At 33.5% G+C, this 24,999-nt stretch overlaps 1 protein-coding gene across 1 annotated transcript in view; it reads left to right on the forward strand.

Moving 5' to 3' along the window:
* The window catches only part of LOC145268685 (patatin-like phospholipase domain-containing protein 6), a gene marked incomplete in the record, with an annotated part of 200,392 nt that extends 175,914 nt beyond the window's left edge, over positions 1–24,478 (forward strand). The window contains 7 exon segments of the mRNA XM_080124191.1: positions 13–129; positions 2,409–2,557; positions 7,373–7,525; positions 11,499–11,621; positions 16,890–16,986; positions 18,966–19,078; positions 24,405–24,478. Of these exon segments, the coding sequence (XP_079980317.1) occupies positions 13–129; positions 2,409–2,557; positions 7,373–7,525; positions 11,499–11,621; positions 16,890–16,986; positions 18,966–19,078; positions 24,405–24,461 (809 nt within the window).
* Between the last annotated feature and the right edge of the window lie 521 nt (positions 24,479–24,999).

Below are 24,999 nucleotides of genomic sequence, written 5' to 3' on the forward strand. Positions count from 1 at the left end.
CTCTTAATGCAGGGTCTTTATGGCGTTATGTCCGTGCCAGTATGTCGCTATCAGGGTACCTCCCACCTCTTTGTGATCCAGTTGACGGTCATTTATTATTGGATGGTGGCTATGTCAACAACTTGCCAGGTAAGTCGTTTCTATCTTTTTTCTTTTTTTTTTTTTCCCCTCTTCCTTTTCTTCTCAAGTCAAAATCTCTTTCTTTCTTTTCACCTTCTTATACTGCTTCCTCCTCCTCCTCCTCCTCCCCCCTCCTCCTCCTCCTCCTTCACTTACATTCTCTCTTTTTCTCCACCCCCCTCTTTCTTCTTAATCTTTTTCCCTCTTCATCTTCTCAAGTCACATTTTCTCCTTCTCTTCCCCTCTTCTTCATTGATCTCCTTCACTCACTTCCTTTCTTTAGCCTTCTTCTTCACCTTTTTCCTTCTTTTTTCTCCTCGTCACATTCTCTCTCCCTTTTTCTCCCATATTTACCTTCTCACCTACCCCAACCCTCTTTATTTTTTAGTAAGGTTGAAGCTTCTTAAGTGTACAAAAAACATCCCTCACAGACTCCCTGCCTTCCTTGAATCTCTTATGCCACCCTTAAACTGATGCTCAATTCATGCAAGATGGTCCAAAAGCAGTCTGAAGCATTCCATAAGTTCCTGTGGCATTTTTTCCAAGTTTAAAACAATTTTATTGCATATAATTTTTCTAAACTGTCCTCGCGTCCAGATTGCATTTTTGAAATTCACCAGCTGTAATAATCAGGCGTTAGTAGAGTGTATTCCAATTCCCACTATAGCTGTTCATTTGAATCTGAAATCATAAAAAATTTGTCAATCATCTCATAGTATGTATAGCAATAACATACTGAATTTTCAAGCATCTATGACAATTTTAAATGCCATGTACAAAAAAAGTCTGGAAACTTATTTAAGGCACCTTGTAACATAATATTGTGACCTTAGGAAAAGGTCATAAAGAAAAACTTGAAAAAAAAAAAAAGAGAACTTGAATACCTACTAGACCATGTCCTCGATCTCTCTCTATAAAGTTTGTCAGGGTAATCTGGCATGAGGATACTTTCCATACAAGTAAACACTACTCAAATATTCGAAATAGCATAATACTCATTGGCCAAATAAGATATCCTCAGTATCGCGACTCCATACTGGTATATATGAGGAATTGTGCTTCTTCTCTGAGTGATGGATACTTCACCAGACTAGATGAATTAATTTTGATTATTCAGTCTGATTTTCCCATCTGTTATCCTAAACAGCGTTTCAACCAATATAACTTCCAACCTTCTGTATTTTTTGTCAAATTTAAGATGTGAATTTAAATTAAAAATTTCCACAAATGTATTTTTAAGTTTGCGACAATATATGCATATATTATGTGACTTTTTACGATAATCTGAAAAAGAAAATTATATTTAACAATTAAAAAAAAAAAAAATCGAAATTGATTATTGGATAAGCGTCAGGAATTGAGAACAGAATTCGTAATTGTATTGGAATAAAGAATTTAGAAAAGAATCGGCTGTAAATTGTCGGCAAGATGACGTATATTTGGAAACACACTTGTTGGCGGGAATGTCTTGTTTAAGTAGCCCGCTCTCGCCTCTCATGCAAGCGGGTGAGTCTACTTCTATGGGGTGTGACGCCAAGACCACTCCGGTCTTGTAACTGGGCGTCTTGGGTTCGATTCCACCTCTGAATTCATATTATTTGGATTCTTCGAACTACTGTTCTCATCTTGAGTGTTGTTTACACAACGTTTTGGTTGATGTAACCTCTGCCCTCCTTCAGGTGTATCTTGTCGAACTCGGGGAATTTTCTTGTTGAACTCATAAAAATTCAGTTGTAAAGTTACACTCTTCTAAAGGCTGAAGGTTCAATCCTCAGTGCGGACAAGACTCAAAATGCAATTGGGAATTATTTAGGATTTATACCTAGTCATGTTAGAAATTCCGTTAAGATTCCAGCTTTTGGGAGAAAGATTCCAGCTTTTGGGAGAAAGATTCCAGCTTTTGGGAGAAAGATTCCAGCGTTTGGGAGAAAGATTCCAGCGTTTGGGAGAAAGATCCCAGCGTTTGGGAGAAAGATCCCAGCGTTTGGGAGAAAGATTCCAGCGTTTGGGAGAAAAAGATTCCAGCATTTGGGAGAAAGATTCCAGCGAAGCCTGAAAAGTAATTCCAAACGTCTAAAAAATGTGAATAATCAATCCTCATCTCAAAAAATTTAAGTACGTAGAATTCTGTAATTGTATCGGAATCAGGAGAGAATATTGGAATTGTCCAATCAATCAATAATGCGAATATAAAATTGTACCTTTTGATCATGTTTTTTACCTTTTTCGTTTTTTATTTGATCAACTTTGTCGTCAATTCATGGATTTTTGATTCTTTATTTGTTCAGCTGATGTGATGCGTGCGAAGGGGGCCCAATCAATATTTGCAGTTGATGTTGGCAGTCAAGATGAAATCGAACTTACAAATTACGGTGATGAACTCTCCGGATGGTGGTTGCTATGGAAACGATGGAACCCTTGGGCGAAATCTGTGAAAGTAAGGACGTTTCTTTCAGAGCTGCTTTAAAATACTAACATTTAAAAAATCTTTTCAGTAAAAAAAGAGAGTAATTATCTCAGTGTTGTCTAATTATGTTTGTTAATTGCTGTTTTTTCCAGTTTTTTATCTCAATTTTTTTTTTTCTTTGTTCAAGGTTTTTTTTTTTTCTTTGTTCAAGGTTTTTTTTTTTCTTTGTTCAAGGTTTTTTTTTTTTTTTGGTTCAAGGTTTTTTTTTTTTTTGGTTCAAGGTTTTTTTTTTCTTTGTTCAAGGTTTTTTTTTTCTTTGTTCAAGGTTTTTTTTTTCTTTGTTCAAGGTTTTTTTTTTCTTTGTTCAAGGTTTTTTTTTTCTTTGTTCAAGGTTTTTTTTTTTTCTTTGTTCAAGGTTTTTTTTTTTTCTTTGTTCAAGGTTTTTTTTTTTTCTTTGTTCAAGGTTTTTTTTTTTCTTTGTTCAAGGTTTTTTTTTTTCTTTGTTCAAGGTTTTTTTTTTCTTTCTCTTTGTTCAAGGTTTTTTTTTTCTTTCTCTTTGTTCAAGGTTTTTTTTTTTCTCTTTGTTCAAGGTTTTTTTTTTTCTCTTTGTTCAAGGTTTTTTTTTTTTCTCTTTGTTCAAGGTTTTTTTTTTCTTTGTTCAAGGTTTTTTTTTTTTTCTTTGTTCAAGGTTTTTTTTTTTCTTTGTTCAAGGTTTTTTTTTTTCTTTGTTCAAGGTTTTTTTTTTTCTTTGTTCAAGGTTTTTTTTTTTTTCTTTGTTCAAGGTTTTTTTTTTTTCTTTGTTCAAGGTTTTTTTTTTCTTTGTTCAAGGTTTTTTTTTTCTTTGTTCAAGGTTTTTTTTTCTTTGTTCAAGGTTTTTTTTCTTTGTTCAAGGTTTTTTTTTTTCTTCAAGGGTTTTTTTTTCTTTGTTCAAGGTTTTTTTTTTTTTCTTTGTTCAAGGTTTTTTTTTTTTCTTTGTTCAAGGTTTTTTTTTTTTCTTTGTTCAAGGTTTTTTTTTTTTCTTTGTTCAAGGTTTTTTTTTTTTCTTTGTTCAAGGTTTTTTTTTTTTCTTTGTTCAAGGTTTTTTTTTTTTCTTTGTTCAAGGTTTTTTTTTTTCTTTGTTCAAGGTTTTTTTTTTTTCTTTGTTCAAGGTTTTTTTTTTTTTCTTTGTTCAAGGTTTTTTTTTTTTTTCTTTGTTCAAGGTTTTTTTTTTTTTTTCTTTGTTCAAGGTTTTTTTTTTTTTTTCTTTGTTCAATAACGTTAACCATCCACAACACACTCCAAACCAACAGACAACACTTATCAAAAACTAGAAAACTAACCGACATGATCCCTGCAACTACCAAATTGCCCCATCAATAATATAGAATTATGTAAAAGCACCTATTGAGTACATCAAATACAATGTACAGTATGCAGGGAGTTCTACATCGGCAGCACAATTAGGCCATTGCACATATTCATAAAGGAACACATTATGACCAAGGTGTCCTCTTTTTATAAACATCTATCTAACAATCACAACTCCAACAAAGACATACAAACAAAAATATTAGTTACAGAAAGAAACCAAGGCAATCTGAGGCTAAAGGATTCACTACTAATAAAAAACATAAACCCAAAATAAATAACAGGGCAAAACTAAGCTGTAGCCTCCTCACATAAGCACAGGAACACCAACAAATAAATCATTATATTATGCCCTAGACTACTAATCAATAGTAAATAATAACAAGGTTAGACAGAACAGCAGAACAGAGAGAAAAAAAATATATATATATATACTTAGGCAGCATTATTTCATTCAGACAAACATCAAAAACAACAGAAAGCTTTTTTTATTTTTACAATTTTTCGTATTATTTTTCTGTATACATTGAAGGTATGGATGTATGGTCCAAGCATTTTTTTTTTTTTTTTTCTCAAAGTGTCTGTGGTTTTTACTTTTCGTATAGGCATCTATGCCTCGCCAGGAATGTGTGTGTGTATTTATTATATACTAGCGGGGGTACCCGGCGTTGCCCGAGTGTTTGTTTCCGGGACGGGGGGGGGGGGAGTTTTAAAAAATGTTATGGTAGGTAAGTAGGAAGGATCAAACCCGGAGTCATGAGTAAAAGTAGGAAAATAAAGTGTGAAAAAAAAAACAAAAAAAAAAACATCTGCAACGTTAACAGTTCGGCCACCAAGAAAAGTCCATTCCAGTTGTTTAGGAAAAAAAAAAAAAAAAGACTACGGTAGATCGGCGCGAACGTGAAAATATAATGTGAATTGTCCAGCACGCTAACCACTACGCCACAGAGCACTGCAGCTTAGTTTAGTGATTTTAAATAACTTCACATGAAAGAACTACGGAGCCAAACCGGTGTTCTCTTCTCAACTGTTCCTTGTGAACGATCCCCAAACGGTGTTAAGTGGTGGCAGGGGGAGGAGGAATTTATTAGAGAGAAAATATTTTACCACTTCCATTGATCTTAACCGATTTTGGCCGTGACTTCTCAGCAGAAAAAGTATAGAAATCTAAGATTATCGAGGAATTTGAGAAATAATAAGCCTATAACACACCTCAAATATTGTTCTGCCGTTTGTGCATATTATATTTGCATGAAATATCTTAATTTTTAATCCTATTAATGTCAAAATCAGACGGGGAAAAAATGAGTTCATTTTTATTTATATAGAGATTTAACATTGTTTTTTTTTTTTAATGCCAATATGGAATTTAATATGTCATAATCATGTTGACCCACCGGTTCCCACTGGATCACTGAAGTTAAGCAATGTTGGACCTGGTCAGTACAAAATGGGTGACTACTTGGGACTTCCAGGTGCTATATGTACACTCTGCTTATCTCGGCATTGTTTCCAGTTGTCTAGCTCTTCTCCTTGCCACTGGACTAAAACAGTGTCGATTCAGGAGAGGTGTGGTTGGAGATTGCGCAACCCTTGCCTCACAATTACATGTGCTACTGCCCCTACAGGGGGTATTCTTTGTCTTCTGAGACTGAACGGAGGCATCAAATAGCGTTTAACTATATTATACAGAAAGCAATATGGAGGACCTTTTTGAAAAGGTCAACTCAACAAATATTCTAGCATACCTAAGGAAAGCAAATTTATATAAGAAAATTTAAGGAAATTTAAAGTCACCCAAATATACACATCCATGTATAAATACAACATTTAATTTCTTAGTTCGATTTTATAAAAAAAAGGGAGGAAAGGCTAAAAAAGGCCCCCCCCCCCAATAAAAAATAGTTTAAAAAAAAAAAAAACGACTCCGGCATTAAATGACCACATAGGTTGATATGCCGTAAAACCAATCAATCAATCAATCAATCAATCAATCAAATAGCGTTTAAGAAAAATAATTTCCAACGCAATTAATAATTTTTATTTTCATTTTTTATGTTTGAATTAATGTTTTAAAACATGTTGTAAATACATACTACCAATGCTATAATTATTTTAAGGTAATTTTTAAAGCTCTATTTATAAGGAAGACAAAATAGAACTGTTTTTAATTCTTTAAATTGATCATACTTATGGTATGTTGAAATTAGTATAAATTAAAAAAAAAAAAAATACAAAAAGTAATCCAGTAGAAAAAAATAATTACGAATAGAATTTCTTGAACAATGGCGTTTTATTTTATCTTATAATGCGAAAGAGTTGTTTTTAATTTCTGAATAATGCCCCTTGCTTTCTTTGAAATTACATGGTTTTAATTTTGATTTCTGTATGACAGACTGAGTTATCTCCCTTTCTTTTCTTGAAATTACACCGTTTTGGTTTTGATTTTTGTATGACAAGTTATCTTCCTTGCTTTCCTTAAAAATTTAATTTTGATTTCTGTATAACAGACTGAGTTATCTCCCTTTCTTTCCTTGAAATTACACGGTTTTGATTTCCAGTCATGTCACTTTTTTATTTGTTGTGTGTGTGTTACATTTTTATTTCAGTATCAAAAATGTAATTGTCTAGTTTAGATGCTTGTAAATACCATAAGGTTGAAATAAATTATTGCATCGACAATTATGTAATTTCCGTGTTATATTTTTATGTTATTGCTCTGTTTACCACATTGAGCTCTCATACCCGGATTTCCTCCTGGAATTATTCCATTATAACACTATATATATATATATATATAATCTTTATTATTAATGTAATATTTTATGTTTCTAAAAATAGTTAAAACCTGATATTTCGAAATAAGTCAAATTTCATGATGCCCATATTACATTTGAAAAAAAATATTTTAACTCTATTTAACGCTAAAGATGGATCAGCAGTATTATATTGTACAATATAATACAATTTACGTGTCAGGTCGAAATTAGTATAAAGTACAAAATTTACAAAAAAATTGTCCAATAGAAAAATAATTACAAGTTAAAAATAGAATTTATCAGATTGAGTTTTATTGTATGTTTTGAATGTGGAAGAGTTGTGCGACTAATTCTGTATGACAAACCGAGTTATCTCTCTTTCTTTCCTTGACATCTGCCATTGAAAAAAAATAGAAAGTATCCAATTGTTAAGTGTCTACAAATTTCTTTTTCTTTGTAAAAAAATAGATCTAGGAAATAATCACTCCTTGATTTGATTTTTTTTTTTTTTTTTAAATTTGGACAAACATTAGTCATGATAAAAGTAAATTTTTATCAGAATGGATTTTCTGTCCATCGATCCATTTGTTTGCACTTTTCTCAATAACTACGCCTTGGAATTTTCTGAAATTTTGCACAAACATAAGTCATGATAAAAGTAAATTTTTCACTCATGGAAGGGGACCCCACCTGCTTGACTCGTTTTAAATCTAATCTTTTTTCTTCTTTCATCGATTAGGTACCAGACATGAATGAAATTCAGTCTCGGTTGGCGTATGTCTCCTGCGTTCAGCAACTTGAAGTGGTGAAAAACTCGGATTATTGTGAATATGTGCGACCGCCAATTGACAAGTATAAGACACTGCAGTTCGGAAGCTTTGAGGAGATCTATGTAAGTATTCCAAAATAATATATTTGTTTCAGTCATGAAATTTATTTATTTATTTTTTTTTTCTTTTCGAGTTGGTATTTCTGGAATCATTGGACTACTGTTATTTTGAATGTGATTTTTCACAACGTTTTGGTTGATGTAATCTCCGACCTTCTTCAGGTGTATGTTGTTGAATTCGTAAATGTTTCTGTTGAGCTCAGGAATATGGACGGAATTGAGGTGTGACAAATTTTAAGGTCGGATGATTAACACTGTATATAATGTAGCTTTTTTATTTTTGTCTTTTTTGTCTTTGTTGTTTTTTTTTTTTTTTGTTTTTTATTTTTAATTTTTTTCTAAGCAAATATAAAAATAGAAATTTTATTCAGTGTTTATTCGAACTTTTATTATAAACTTTATAATTAAAATATGTTTATGAATGTTTTTTTTTTTTTTTTGCATTAAACATAGTGTTGGTACTTTTATTTATTTTTTTTTTTTTTATATCAAAATAAGAACTGTGAAAAAACTTATAAAAATATTTATGAACTGTTTTTTTTTTATTTTTTTAATCAAAGAAACAGTTCATAAATATATTAAAACAAAATCTCATTGAAAAAAAAATAGTTGATAAATATTTTTTATAAGTTATAGTTTCATGTTTTATGTGTAAAAAAAAAAAAAAAAAAAAAAAAAAAAAAAAAATACCAACACCTATTTGATTTAAAAAAAAAAAAAAAAAAAAACGTGCAGAAATATATTTTTATTTAAAAGGTTATAATTTTGTTATAAAAGTTAAAATAAAGACTGAATAAAATTTCTGTTTTTATATTTGTTTAAAAAAGTTACATGAGTACTGGATGAGTTTTATTTATTTTAATTATTATTATTTATTATTATAATGAGTTTTATTTATTTTAATTATTTATTATTATTTATTATTATGAGTTTTATTAATTTTATTATTATTTATTATTATAATGAGTTTTATTTATTTTAATTATTTATTATGATGAGTTTTATTTATTTTAATTATTATTTATTATTATAATGAGTTTTATTTTAATTATTATTTATTATTATTTATTATGAGTTTTATTTTAATTATTATTATTATTTATTTATTATTATGAGTTTTATTTATTTTATTTATTATTTATTATTATAATGAGTTTTATTTTAATTATTATTATTATTTATTTATTATTATGAGTTATTTTAATTATTATTATTTATTTATTATGAGTTTTATTTATTTTATTTATTATTATGAGTTTTATTTTAATTATTATTTATTATTATTTATTATAATGAGTTATTTTAATTATTATTATTATTTTTTTATTATTAGTTTTATTTATTTTATTTATTATGAGTTTTATTAATTTTATTATTATTTATTATTATGAGTTTTATTTATTTTAATTATTTATTATTATGAGTTTTATTTATTTTAATTATTATTTATTTATTATTTATTATTATAATGAGTTTTATTTATTTTATTTATTATTATTTATTATTATAATGAGTTTTATTTTAATTATTATTATTATTTATTTATTATTATGAGTTTTATTTATTTTATTTATTATTATGAGTTTTATTTTAATTATTATTTATTATTATTTATTATTATAACGAGTTTTATTTATTTTAATTATTTTTAAAAGTTATATGATGTACTGGATGAGTTTTATTTTTATTGTGGACAACAACTATGGATGACAACTATGGAGTTTTATGGATAAAACTGAGAATGCAGTTAGGAGATTCGGAGTTCCTATCCCATTGCGGTTACCACCTGACAAAGGCCAGAGGAAAACCTTTCAGGGCCCGTGGCGCAGGGGATAGACGTTGAATCTGTATTGGTCAAAAACGTGGTGAGACGACAACAATTATGGAAGGCAGTAATTGCTGAGAATGCAGTTAGGAGATTTGGAGTTCCTATCTCGTCGCGGTTACCACCTGACGATGTCCAGAGGAATAGTTTGCCGAAACATCGTGAGGATAATAGTCTGTAATAAATAAATTATTTCTATTTTTATATATATATATATATATATATATATATATATATATATATATATATATATACTCCTGTTAGGCTACAAGATCAGGCTGTCTGAAGAGACTGGCTTCCTGACCAAAAATTGATGTTACTGTTTTTTTCCTTTTCAAAACTCAATCATGTTCTGCAAAGTCAAAAAACAATAACGATTTTTTTTTTTTTTTTTTTTTTTTTTTTTATACAAAATAATCAAACCAAACTCCATGAAAAGATATTTGGAGAACTTGAAGCATAAAAATAACCTTTTTTCCAAAATTACTGGATTCGGCATTAAATAATCTGAAAATGGTTGATATGCCATAAAACAAAAAAAGTAAACCAACCAAACCGATTTCCCAGCAGCCAATCTCATCTTGTGTGTAATTTGGAGTGAATTAAAAAAAAAAGGTTTATGTAAATATGTTTTCTTTCAATCTCTGTACGTCTTTTAATTTTAATATTAATTTTTTTGTGCTTTTTTTTTATCTTTTTAATTGTAATGTCACAGTAATTAACATATCCAAAAATTACGAAAACAAAATAAGGTATAACATTAATTATTAATAAAAAAATAACTTTTGAAAACAATTGAGCAAAAATTGAGTTTTGTAAAAGAAAAAAAAAAAAAAAAAAAAAACTGGAGAGTTTGAGTTGATACAGAAAGAGAGGTTAATTATTTTCTGAAAACCGAAAGTCTTTGGCCAATTTGGTAAAACTTCATTTTCGCTATTTGTCTTCGAAAATTGTTTTCATCTAGAATATAAATCTCACCTGTCTGTTTAAATGTATGTATACATACATAAATCCCCTACTCACATTTGCCCCGAGGCTTCACATAGCTACACAACTTCTGGCCCTTCATCCAGCATGCTTCGAATCAACCTGTTACGCACACCATTTGAAAAGGGAAAATTTTTCCGAAATTAATAATGGAATACGTCGCATGAATACAAGTAAGACATTTTACCATACAACTGAATAAATATATATATAAAAAATAAAAATAATAAAATATATATATATATATATATATATACTTATTGATTTGTAAATCGCCACTTGTTCTCGTCTCCTCTTACCAACAGCGACTATAATTCATTCCTCGCATTGTGACAGCCTTCTAAATCTCTTTTACATACCTATCCCACACAATGCTTCAAGCAAACTACATATCAATCGTATGTATTTATGTTTGTATGTCTGCCTAAAACTTTCGACAGAGGTGACAGATTTTCACAAGGGCGGTATTATTTTGAAGCTTGACCCTTCGGACAGCAAATATAAAAAAAATTGGCTAAAAATATTAATTTTGGTGGTGGAGGTAACGACAAAGACGTCACTTTTTTTTTTTTTTTTTTTAACATTCATTCTCTTGCTCCTTCATGGTACGGGTTTGAACCTGCCAACCTACTAAAACTTTTTTTCTTTTTTTTTTTTAATTTTAATTTTTATTTTTTTATTTATTTATTTTTTAAATTTAAAAAAATTTTTTTTTTATTTTTATTTTTTTTTTTAATTTTTATTTTACTCAACAAACACCTCCAAATACCCGGGCACCCAGGCTAGTTATTAACAGGAAATAGTTTTTGAAAACAATTAGCGAAAATGAAGTTTCGTAAAAAAAAAAAAAAAAAAAAAAAAAAAAACGGAGTCAATACAGAGAGATAATTATTTTCTGAAAACTTTTGGCCAATTTAGTAAAACTTCATTTTCGCTAATTGTTTTTGAAAATTGTTTTCATTAATAATTTTCTACCTGATCGTTTTTCCTAATTTTTGGATATGTTCATTACTGTGACATGACGATTAAATAGATTCCATTGGTTTTACTTGAAGTTATATATTTCGAATTCCGTTTTAATGGAGAGTAACCTAAATTTCAATTCCTATGTTTATTTCGAAAGCCAAAATTAATGGATATCCATTCTTGGATTTTTGTTTGTAGGAAGTTGGATACCATCACGCGAAAACCTTATTCAGCGGTTGGATCAAAGGGGGGCTACTCAAGGAGTTATTCGTTGAGAAGACGGAAGAAAGGCCATGCAAGAAGAAACATTCACCGTTATTTGTAAGTATCGGTTCCCGTCTTTTTCTTTTCTTACACGGCTCTACATGTTTTGACTGGCTGGCTCGCTCGCACTATTCTAAATTTTTTTTTTTTTTGGGGGGGGGGGGGTAAAATTGCTTCAAAATCGTTTCTTTTTTTTTTTTTTTTTTTTTTTCACTTTTCTGATAACCACGCCTTGGATTTTAAAAAGTTTGCACAAACAGTCATGGTGAATATATTTTCGTTGACCCCCCCCCCCTCCTCCATTATAGAGGTAAAATTGAACCCAAATCGTTCATCTGTTCATTTGCTTGCACTTTTTTCAATAACTACGCCTTGGATTTAAAAAAAAATTTTGCACAAGCACTCACGGTTAAAGTAAATTTTTTTCACTCGTGGTAGGGGGGGGATCCTGCATGCTCAGCTCGTTTTTTGCTGAAATGGGTATAGAGTAAGTAGCAATCTGCCTCTCGAAAGATTAACAGGGAGGCCACGAGAAGGCCAGCTATGTTCCCTATTTGGACATCAAGAGGTGCCGCAGCAACTACAATCCCGCAAGAGCTTTGCCACTGTCACCAGCATTGGACAAACAACACAAGTGTCCGTCCGCCTTCGTTGGTGGAATGACTCTGTGAAAGACAACGAGGATTTTTCGGCGCGGAAAGAAGGCCTCCCAGCAGGCTCCAAACTTCCCTGAAAAGAGTGGATAACACTCAGCTGGGCCTAGAGCAAAGGCTGCCAAAACATGGAACAACCTGCACAAGTGTAAAGGACGGTTTTAAAGGCACAAAATTAATTTAAAAAAAGAAAAAAAAAAGAAAGCTTTTATTTTATAAAGCTTCATACTCTAATAGCTTTTTTCTTTAAGCTGCTAGTCTTTAGAATACCCTGCCTTGACTGTACCAGCATGCAAAAATTTAAATGTAATGTCAACAAAAATCTCACTACACAACTCCTTTTGTTATGGATATAGTTTCAGATTCTCAAATCTTGGATATGACCTTAAAATACATCATTAGCTAATACTAAACTGGGCCTGAGCGAAGGTTGCTGAAACACTAAACAACCTGCGGCTATGTAAAGGACACTCGATGTCCCTGCGGTGCCAACATGCAAACTAGCGTGCACGTCCTCACAAATGGCTCCATAACTGAGGCATGCTCCGATGTAGACTTGAGTGATGCCTTGGACAATGTCTGATATGTTGCATTAGTGAATATACATATATATATATATATGTGTCTTATTTGTAGTATTCCAAATTTTACTGAGTTTATATAATTGAAAATTCAGTAATCGTTCATATACCAATAAATTTTAAGACAAAAAGAGATGACTTAAACTGTAAGCTACAAAACTGTAATTCTTGGCCTTTTGGTCAAGATCAAAGTGTGGTATCTGTTCTTCAGATGCTGCACTTCCATTTCTTGTTCTCTTTCAGTGGAGGAGAAATCCTTCACGACTGAGACAATTTTTATTTATATAAATACCTTTTCTCCACGTTAAAAAACGACCCTGGTGTCTAGGTGTCTAACTCTGTCCCGTGGGGAGGCATAGTAAATAGGTACAAAATTACCATATTTCATAATTGAGCCTTCATATTGTTTTAACAAAAACCAAGACATCAAAGAATGGGTTGATAGCAACAAATTGTGTATTTCATCGTTAGTTACAATTGTTTTAAGACTATTCGGACAAATTCAAACATGTCGTTTGAAATTTTTCACAAGAACAGTATTTCTTCAGACTTATTGAATAAAAAACACTTTAACAATAAAACATTATGGAAAACATTTACCTTAGGAGGAAAAGAAAACCAGCAAAAGTATTTTACCTATATCCTTGCAAAGTATTTTTTAAAGGATTAATATATTTACCTATTTATGTATCTCTATTAAAAAAAAAAAATTTGAACAAAATATACGAAGTTACGACTAATTAACTATGTCCATTTAATGTTTCATTAATACTATTCATTGATTTCTTAAATTAAATTTCTTTATTGAATTTAAATTATTTTTTATTAATCCGGACTAATAAACTATGTTAAGTTGTTACGATTCTATGTTAGTTTCGTATCTGGAATTTGCTTTGTTTATTTACAAAAATATCGGCTAACCTATTTATGTGATTTAAGAAAAGTTTTTGTTTAAAACTTATTCAATAAGGAAAGAAAGTTTAACATTACTTTATACCTAGTCCATTTTCATTCTTCATTTAAATTAAGGATCACAAATTATTTATTTTCTTACCTCTTACCTATTAAGATTTACGATTATCTGATATTTTAGATGTAGAAAGGGAGACAACTCTGTACGTTCAAAATTTTAAACCTTTAAAAACTAAACCTTTACTTGTATGATATTTTGTTAGTCACAAATCGACATTTCTGGAATTGTAAACATTACATTCTTTTCTATTTTACATTGCACAATTCATAATTCTGACCCTAGAATGTAAACAGTTTTTTGTTCTTGTTTAATTACAATTCCGGTCATTTTTATGGAACAAAAGAATGTAGATCAAAATCTATCTGGAATGTGCTTCCATCGATGCATCGCCATGTCTCTATATCCAACAATACATAATTTTAGATATTCATTCTGGGCAACACTGATCAAGAAAATACGAATTTTGTGGATGTTTACGTTTGGAGTTTCAGAGTTGTAACTCGATGTACATGCACACATATTTTTTATCGCATCGTTTCCAAAACTGTTCTCTTGATCAATATATTCTGATATTTCCAAATAAATGCAAATTGTATTATTTGGATTCTTTGGACTACTGTTCTCATCTTGAGTGTCACTTTCACTACGCTTCGGTTGATATAACCTCCGACCTTCTTTTCTGATATAGTCACAAATCAGCATTCTTGGAATTGTAAGCATCAAGATATTACATTATTTTCTATTTTGCGTTGGGCAATACATAACTTCTAACCTTGCAATTTAAACAGTTCTTTGGTTTCGTTTTAATGACAATTTTGGTCATTTTTTATGGGACACAAAAACGTAGATCAACTTCATCTAGAATGTGTGTATGTGTGTGCCCACCTCTGCATCGTTATGTCTCTATCCATCCAACAGTTGTTCCATCAGACTAGACTATTCTGACCGTTGTAACATATGATATGGTTGGATGCGGCCTTAAATAAGACCAACCGCAATATTGAAGCATTTACTAGAGTGGAATTTGTCACATCCACTCTATTCTTCAGATGCTGAGCCATTTAACTACAGTCTATTTTGATTAATGCAATGTTGTAGTCAGCCGAAAAGCAGTCCTACAGTATTATGTTCCATCAGCAGTTTTAAGAAAGAAATTCTAAACAGATAGAGAATCGGGGAAAATTATTTACGAACGTTTTGCATGCGGGTGGGCGGGGGCACATAGATTGAAGCTTAATTTTAATGTCTTATTACTTAACACATACACGTTCGACTCACGTTTTCTACTATATCGGACATTTAGACTTTACACGTCACCAACATCTAAAGGAAAACATGCCAAGCATTACCACCAATATGGTATGTGAATAAAAAGGAAAACAAAATAAAACTTGTATTTCCTGATCAAGATTCTGTTATGAATCCAAATATAATATTGAATTTAATTTCAATAAATATGTTTATTTATTGAACAAGATTCTGCAATTGATTTGGTTTTTAAACCATTGAATTTTTTAATTTTGTATATATCCATCCAAACATCCAGCGTGGCCGTAGCCAAGATTGAACTCACTACACGAGTTTGTAGTGTAATTCAAATCTTGTTGGTAGCTGAATACTCGATGCTTCATCAGGGCTATCCAAGGGTATTTTTTATCATGACGCCATCACTAGATGGGGTGCCTACCATGGCTTTAGAGAGTCCCATCTACCCTCGAGAGAAGGATAGACCACACCAGTTTCTTAACCTGGTTTTTTACCTCGCGATACATACAGCGCCTCGCCTTCATAAATGGTCACCCATCTGATACTGGCCAGGCTCAACGCTGCTTAACTTCGGTTAACGTTGGCGAGAACTGGTGTGTCAACATGATTGTGCCATATATATATATATATATATATATATATATATATGAACAAATGATTAATAAAACATGTTAAGACATCTTGAAAAAGAGTTAAAAACATATTTAATTTTAAAAAGGAAGCACAAGGTCAGTGGATAGTCCTTAATCCGCGGAGTTTCGAAGAAATAAATCTAAAACATTAACATTCGAACAGTAGTCATTTAAAAAAAAAGGGAACTAAACTAAAAATCGGGTAAAATTATTTTTATTTTACATTAAATAATTCATAGATGTTATTAATAAAAATGGTGATTATTAGTGATGGGACGATTCCAATATTCTTCCCAATTCTGATACAATTACTGATTCTGATTCCGATTCTTTATAAATCTCTAAATATTTAACTATAAAATTAAAGACGGGGGTGGGCGAGAGAGAGAGAAGACGGGGGTGTTATTTTGTCCCGATTACTGTAAAAACACGTTAAATGTGCATATATTTTCTAAAATGTAAAAACACTTGTGATGGGATGATCAATAGATTTTAGTCTTACTGGAAGTTTAAATCAATAAATATTATTTTATTATTACTATAAGCAGTGGAAGATGTTTCTTAAATCAAAATTAAATGGTCCTGGATATGACCTTAAACTATATCCGATGGTGAGGTAACAGCTTGCAGGCTTTGGGGAGTGTGGAGCCACCCTTTAATTGCCATTGCTCCCAGGTCTACTCTGACCCGGAGTGGTAGTACCTGTTAGGGTCCCAACTATGGGTTAAATAGAAACCGACTTGCAAAAAACAAATATATTCTGTTAAAAAAATTTTCTTCAAAATCACCGGATTCGGCATTAAATAACCCGAAAAGGGTTGATATGCCGTAAAACAAAAACAATCAACCATCAAAATTAAAAAAAGATAATTTAATGAATAGATTTTGGCATTGGAAAATAGGCTCAAAGTTTTCTGATACCGATACCCCAAAAAGCTCCGATTTTTCCGATTTGGGATTCCAATTAATCGCCCCAACACTAGTGCTTATGCACTTATGTTACCATGCTATTTTTAATATTGTATTTATAAGTTATTACATTCATGTATGTGTGCATAGGATATAAATCACTCTAATACTTGCTTTAACGAAACTGAGCCGCAACAAAGCATAGGTACAGCTCATTTATTATAAATTGGAGAATATGCGCATAATTTATCTTCTGTGGATGTTTAATTTTTCTTGTCTTTTCATGTTTTTCTTGTTCTATTTCTTCGTAGCCTCCAATGCCAACGATGGCAAATTTCACCGATCTGGCTGAATTGGTCAGCAAAATTGAAGATTACAACGTGAACAACAGTTGCTCGGAAAGTGAGGGTAAGTCAACTCGTGTATCATTTCTCTTTCCAGGGTTGGCAAAGGTATGAACCCTTGATCCTCCAACACCCATCTTCTCTCCCACCTCACCCATCCCCCCTCACCAATCCCCCCATCTCCCCCCTATCTCCCCTGCCCCCATCTTCTCCTCTCCCCCCGTCCCCATCTTCTCCTCTCCCCCCGTCCTCATCTTCTCCTCTCCCCCCCGCCCCCATCTTCTCCTCTCCCCCCCGCCCCCATCTTCTCCTCTCTCCCCCCCGCCCCCATCTTCTCCTCTCTCCCCCCCCGCCCCCATCTTCTCCTCTCCCCCCCCCCGCCCCCATCTTCTCCTCTCCCCCCCCCCCCGCCCCCATCTTCTCCTCCCGGCCTTCTCTCCACCCCCCGGCCTTCTCTCCACCCCCCGGCCTTCTCTCCACCCCCCGGCCTTCTCTCCACCCCCCGGCCTTCTCTCCACCCCCCGGCCTTCTCTCCACCCCCCGGCCTTCTCTCCACCCCCCGGCCTTCTCTCCACCCCCCGGCCTTCTCTCCACCCCCCGGCCTTCTCTCCACCCCCCGGCCTTCTCCCCCTCCCGGCCTTCTCCCCCTCCCGACCTTCTCCCCCCCCGACATCCCCCTCCCCCGACATCCCCCTCCCCCACCTTCTCTCTCCCCCCCACACCCCGTCTTCTCTCTCTCCCCCCCGTCTTCTCTTCCCCCCGCCCCGTCTTCTCTCTCTCCCCCCGCCCGCCCCATCTTCTCTTGAAGTTTTGTGTTCCATACGTTTTATTAAGCAAATTCAAGTGGGCCGAATGAACCGATGTCACTGGCTGGATTTGGCCCGTGTACTGCTGTTTGGTGACTCCTGTGGTAGACTAACAACGTAAAGAACAAAATAAGGGAAGCAAAAGCTATGCAGTTACTTTCCTTACCATGGATGTTGGCAACCTTCATGTGTCAGTTTTAAATTACCCTCGTCCCGTCTAGCATTATCTCTTCCGAAGACCCTTGTTATAACATTCTACTTATTTGCTTTCTGACTTACTGTACATCTCTTTACCGACTTGGTGCTGCCAGATCAGGCTGTGTGAAGATATTGGCTTCCTGAGACGAAATGCACCTAACATTGATGCTTTTTGTTTTTCTATTTCCTTTTGCAAAATTTATACTCTGTAAAACTAAAACCAAAAACAACGACCCACCTTTTCCCCCTTTTTTTTTCCTTCTCCCCATTTCCCTCTTTTCTTTCTATCTGCCCCACTTCCTGGCTGGTTTCCTAACTTAAAATGTACCAAACATTAATACTGTAACCCTTTTTCCCTCTCCCATTGCAAGACTCATTCATGTTCTGCAGGGCAAGGAACAAAAACAATAAAATCCACTATAAAACAACCAAACCAAACACTACAAACTAACGATTGAAGATACAAAAAGCTTGAAGAATAAAAACCTTCTACAAAATAACTGGATGCAACATGAATACTATTTCCAAAATAACTGAATTCAGCATTAAATAACCCCCAAAAGGGTTGATATGCCATAAAACAAAACGACCAAACCTATAAGGAATCGGGTGAACCAATGCCAAAGGAGTCAAAAAAAAAAAGTTGTACCAAAGGTTAGTTTGGGAATCAATTTCTAAAAGCTGTCCAATTAAAGGCAGCATGTAAAACAGATGTTTAACCAACAATTTTTTTTGGGGGGGGGGATCGCTCCAGACAAAGCCTGATGCTACTTACTGTAAGGAGCTAAAAAAAAAACACCAAAAAACTACTTCAAGGTTAAAAAAAACAGCCAACAAGGGTTTTATGGAATAGATTCCGACCAAGAAAACAGCAATTCTTGCCTCTTTGTCAGAAACACTGTTCATGGAATGTGAGGACTAAAAGATCAAAAGTCGACTTTCTAAAATCATATGAAATTTTTTATTTATTGTTTTTTTTTTTATTTTAATTATTGTTTCTTTTTTGGTAACTTCCTTCTCGCCCTTTTTTTTTCTCCAGATATGCTTGCAGATGATATTGATATCAATCCGATGTACGCCAGTTCATCATCGATATCGTCTGCAGAGGCAGCGAAAATGCTGGATTATGATGATTGGTCAGAGGATGAAGATGTGAGTATCGACGCTTGAACGTTCCTCCAATGTACAGCTTAAATTAGAATACAGCTCAACTAAAAATCAATGACACTTGGCTAAATTTCTCTTGCATATTTATAATGTAAACTAGACTACCCGTGACCCGTTGGGTCAGTATGTTATATTAGCTATGGAATTAATGTATGAGTGTGACACCTGTGACGTAAAGAAAATAGTTTTTGTGACATAACAGAAACATTTCTATGAAAGTATATTAAAATGAAAAAAGAATATAGATAGATTTCTATGAGTCATTCTGTTTATAACTTTATTTTTGAAAAAAAAAAAACAAACTTACAGCCATTGAATTATAAGTGGTTTGCCATACTTATAGGTAAATGTGCACTGAACAGATACCATAATACTTAAATCCAAATTTTGATATATCTTTTAATTTAAGTGCGAAAAAAAAACAATTGGGTTGCTGAAAATGTACACAATAAAGCAATATGTTTTGTCACGTTGATTATTTATTTGCAACGCAAATTAAAAAAAACATATTTTGGGGTTATTTATTTATGTTAGTAATGTAGAAGAAAATGTATGAATGTTTTTTATGAAAGGTGTATTAAAAAATGGAGAATAAATTAAAAACAAATGAAGGCGATGGTTATCAAGGGGTTAAAGTAAATTTATTTGTAAGAACATTGTGTTAAAATAACTTAAACGTAATACGGAAATGAATGATGTAAAAAAGATGCAGAAAGTATTAACAATTGTTCATTTGGATAATTTAAACGCGAAAAAAAAAACAATTGGGACGCTGAAAACGTACACAGTAAAACAATACGTTTTATTGTCGCGTTGATTATTTGTTCATGTACGCATGTGCAACTGGAAGTCGTAAACCGGATGTTACAAGGTCATTGGAGTTTTTTAATTATATACAGGGTGTCCACAAAGTCTGGCTGCATAATCTACAGGGTGTCCACAAAGTCTGGCTGCATAATCTACAGGGTGTCCACAAAGTCTGGCTGCATAATCTACAGGGTGTCCACAAAGTCTGGCTGCATAATCTACATGGTGCCCAACAAAGTCTGGCTACATAATCTACAGGGTGCCCACAAAGTCTGGCTGCATAATCTACACGGTGCCCAGAAAGTCTGGCTGCATAATCTACACGGTGCCCACAAAGTCTGGCTGCATAATCTACAGGGTGTCCACAAAGTCTGGCTGCATAATCTACACGGTGCCCAACAAAGTCTGGCTGCATAATCTACATGGTGCCCAACAAAGTCTGGCTACATAATCTACAGGGTGTCCACAAAGTCTGGCTGCATAATCTACACGGTGCCCAGAAAGTCTGGCTGCATAATCTACACGGTGCCCACAAAGTCTGGCTGCATAATCTACACGGTGCCCACAAAGTCTGGCTGCATAATCTACACGGTGCCCACAAAGTCTGGCTGCATAATCTACACGGTGTCCACAAAGTCTGGCTGCATAATCTACAGGGTGTCCACAAAGTCTGGCTGCATAATCTACAGGGTGTCCACAAAGTCTGGCTGCATAATCTACACGGTGCCCACAAAGTCTGGCTGCATAATCTACAGGGTGCCCACAAAGTCTGGCTGCATAATCTACAGGGTGCCCACAAAGTCTGGCTGCATAATCTACAGGGTGTCCACAAAGTCTGGCTGCATAATCTACAGGGTGTCCACAAAGTCTGGCTGCATAATCTACAGGGTGTCCACAAAGTCTGGCTGCATAATCTACAGGGTGTCCACAAAGTCTGGCTGCATAATCTACAGGGTGTCCACAAAGTCTGGCTGCATAATCTACAGGGTGTCCACAAAGTCTGGCTGCATAATCTACAGGGTGTCCACAAAGTCTGGCTGCATAATCTACAGGGTGTCCACAAAGTCTGGCTGCATAATCTACAGGGTGTCCACAAAGTCTGGCTGCATAATCTACAGGGTGTCCACAAAGTCTGGCTGCATAATCTACAGGGTGTCCAGAAAGTCTGGCTGCATAATCTACACGGTGCCCAGAAAGTCTGGCTGCATAATCTACACGGTGCCCAGAAAGTCTGGCTGCATAATCTACACGGTGCCCAGAAAGTCTGGCTGCATAATCTACACGGTGCCCAGAAAGTCTGGCTGCATAATCTACACGGTGCCCAGAAAGTCTGGCTGCATAATCTACACGGTGCCCAGAAAGTCTGGCTGCATAATCTACACGGTGTCCACAAAGTCTGGCTGCATAATCTACAGGGTGTCCACAAAGTCTGGCTGCATAATCTACAGGGCGTCCACAAAGTCTGGCTGCATAATCTACAGGGCGTCCACAAAGTCTGGCTGCATAATCTACAGGGCGTCCACAAAGTCTGGCTGCATAATCTACAGGGCGTCCACAAAGTCTGGCTGCATAATCTACAGGGCGTCCACAAAGTCTGGCTGCATAATCTACAGGGCGTCCACAAAGTCTGGCTGCATAATCTACAGGGCGTCCACAAAGTCTGGCTGCATAATCTACAGGGCGTCCACAAAGTCTGGCTGCATAATCTACAGGGCGTCCACAAAGTCTGGCTGCATAATCTACAGGGCGTCCACAAAGTCTGGCTGCATAATCTACAGGGCGTCCACAAAGTCTGGCTGCATAATCTACAGGGCGTCCACAAAGTCTGGCTGCATAATCTACAGGGTGTCCACAAAGTCTGGCTGCATAATCTACAGGGTGTCCACAAAGTCTGGCTGCATAATCTACAGGGTGTCCACAAAGTCTGGCTGCATAATCTACAGGGTGTCCACAAAGTCTGGCTGCATAATCTACAGGGTGTCCACAAAGTCTGGCTGCATAATCTACAGGGTGTCCACAAAGTCTGGCTGCATAATCTACAGGGTGTCCACAAAGTCTGGCTGCATAATCTACAGGGTGTCCACAAAGTCTGGCTACATTATACGGCCAGATTTTATGGACACCCTGTAGATATTCAGACCCTATGTCAGTAATTAGGGACTGTTAACTAGTATGAATTTCAGCTAGGGTTATATAGAGTACATGGTGGCTTTAATAAGGTTCCAGACTTTTTCTGTACAGGAATTTAATATTGTCATAGATTCTTGAAAATTCAGTATGTTATTGCTATACATCTTATAAAATGATCGACCAATTTTTATGATTTCATGTTCAAATGAACAGCTACAGCAGGAATTGAAATACACCCCACTAAAACCTGATTTTCACAGCTGGTGAATTTTAAAAATGCAATCTCGACGTTAGGACAATTTAGAAGAATGATATGCAATAATTTGATTCGTCTGCCTGCTTCCCACCTGACTACAACCTGGATGTCTTCAAGTCTAATGTAAACAAATTCCTGATGAACTGCCCCCTTTGGTAGACTGCAACCTGGATGTCTTCAAGTCCAACATTAACAAATTCCTAATGAACTGCCCTCTTAAGTAAACACTTCATTAAATCTCCACACTAACGTACTGTACTTGCAATAATCCTTATCCCTGAGTAGCTTCTTGATAAGTGGCCTTGATAAATGGTGACCACCGTGTAAAAAAAATTAAAAAAAAAAAAAGATTCCAAATATTTCTCATGTTATATTTCACCTTTTTGATTTTCATACAAAACTAAATTTCACAGTGTATAAGGATTATTTGATACTGGAGATATTTATAAAAAGAAGGGAGACATAACATGAGAAATATTTGGAATCAAGTCTCCCGTTATTATTTCAAATCATTTGAAACCGTAGGAAGTTTTCGTTTCACCTCTATTAAGGCCAGAGGTTTTAGGAAAATATATATATATATATATATATATATATATATATTAGTTCACGCTGTCTTCCTCCGTAGGGTTTAAAGGACTTTACTAAAAAAAATCAGATGGAAGGTCTATCACCACACTATGAAAAATACTGAGGATAATAACAATAAAGGTATATATATATATATATATATATATATATATATATATATATATATATTGTGTGTGCAAAATCAAGACTTCAAGACAAGGTGTTGATGGCAACAAAAAGTGTATTACATTTTACGTTACAATTGTTTCAATGTCCAGTTCGACAATTTCAAGCATTATATCGTTTGAAAATTTTTAAAAACCAGCATTTCTTCAGACTTTATGAATAAACACACTTTTGGCAATGGATCATTTTTTGGAGAGAAAGAAAAAAAAAGGGGGGGGGGCGGATCCCTAACGGGAAAAGCATGCGAGAAACATTCCCCTTGGTTGTGATTATGGAAAAGCCCATATATATATGTATGTATATATATATATATATATATATATATATATATACACATACACATACATACATATATATATATATATATATATATATATATATATATATACCCACACACATATATTGGATATATAAACTTTATGCGTTTTCTGCTTATTTCAATGTACCTACTCTTAGGATAAGGGTTAATGGGTATACATAGGAGTCACCATTTATCAAGGCCCGGAGGCTACTTGAGGATAAGGGTGAATGGGTATACATTAGTCAATGGGATTATAGTGTAGTAATCATAAGTGGTGGGAATTTTGTAAATCGTATTACTTAGGCGGACGTTTCATTAAGAACTTGTTTATGTTGGACTTGAAGACGACCATATTATAGTCAAGCTGGAAAGCAGCCAAACAGAAGAGAGTTCCACAGGCGTGTAGTTTTAAGAAAGCTTTGTTCATGGTATCTATGTTTAGGTTTAGGCACAGATAAAGAGTGGGAGAAAGTATTGATAGTAGTTTTGGGTAGATGAGTGTTTTTTGTGAAAGTTGGGGGAGGGGGGCATGGATTGAAGGTCAAATGAGCACTTGCCATGAAAATAACGATAAAGCAGAGACAACGTCTTTTCTGTAGGAAAGAGATTGCACGGAAGAGAAAAGGGCGTCTCCCATTAAGATACAAAGTCTATTTTGAACTCTGTAAAGACAGGATAGGCTGCTTTTAGCAACTCCTGCCCAAATGTGGCAACAGTACTCCATCCATTGGACGTACCTGGCTTTTATTTTATTTTAAGTACTTTTTATTTTATTAAAATATTTGGTTTTAAACTTATTTTTAATTTAAAAAAAATTACAATAAAATTTTTACTAATATTTTTTTTTTTTTTTTTTTTTTTTTTTTTCAAAATTGATGATACGTACGTTTTGTTTTTATTTTTATATTTATTTTAAAATTTTATTTATTTATTTTAAAATTTTATTTATTTATTTAAAATTTTTTAATTTTTTAATTTAATTTTTTTATTTTTATTTATTCATTTTTTTTATTTTTTTTATTTATTTATTTACTTTTTTTTTTTTTTTTTTTCTTTTACAGCACATATCGCGGCCGAGGCAAAGACACGGAAAGGACCAGAAAAGAACGGCTACGTGATTCGTGGAACGAAAAGCGTAAAAAAAAACAAAAACAAAACTAATTTGGATTTCTTACTAAAGATGACGTGGGCTAAAAAAAAAAAAAAAATATATATATATATATATATATATATATATATATATATATATATATATTCAGTCAGGGATGATTAAATCATGAACATTTATAACAAAAAAAAAAAAAAATTGTGTAAATATCCCCCCACCCCATGAAAACTTTTTCCTCTAGCTTTTCTGGGTGCTTGTCCAGAATTTCCCATATTTAAAAAAAAGATAAATAAATAAAAAAAAAAAGAAAGAAAAATCTGTATTATGTATGTGACGGAAAGAAAATATTGTATTCCAAAAATCACATAAATCAATAAAGCAGTTTTTTTTTTATTAAAAAGTTATTTTAAGGCAAATTTGAGTTTTTCCGATGTCCTCATGTTAAGAATGGCTTTCTAAAATTGTCCAAATTATTTAGTTATTTCCCTTATTTTCAACATCATGCCGCGATATTGTCGCTGTTTGTTTGGCCACAAAATTTGATTTAA

This window comes from Euprymna scolopes, chromosome 44 (assembly GCF_053919585.1).
Source record: "Euprymna scolopes isolate OS-2025 chromosome 44, ASM5391958v1, whole genome shotgun sequence".
Lineage (NCBI taxonomy): Eukaryota > Metazoa > Mollusca > Cephalopoda > Sepiida > Sepiolidae > Euprymna > Euprymna scolopes.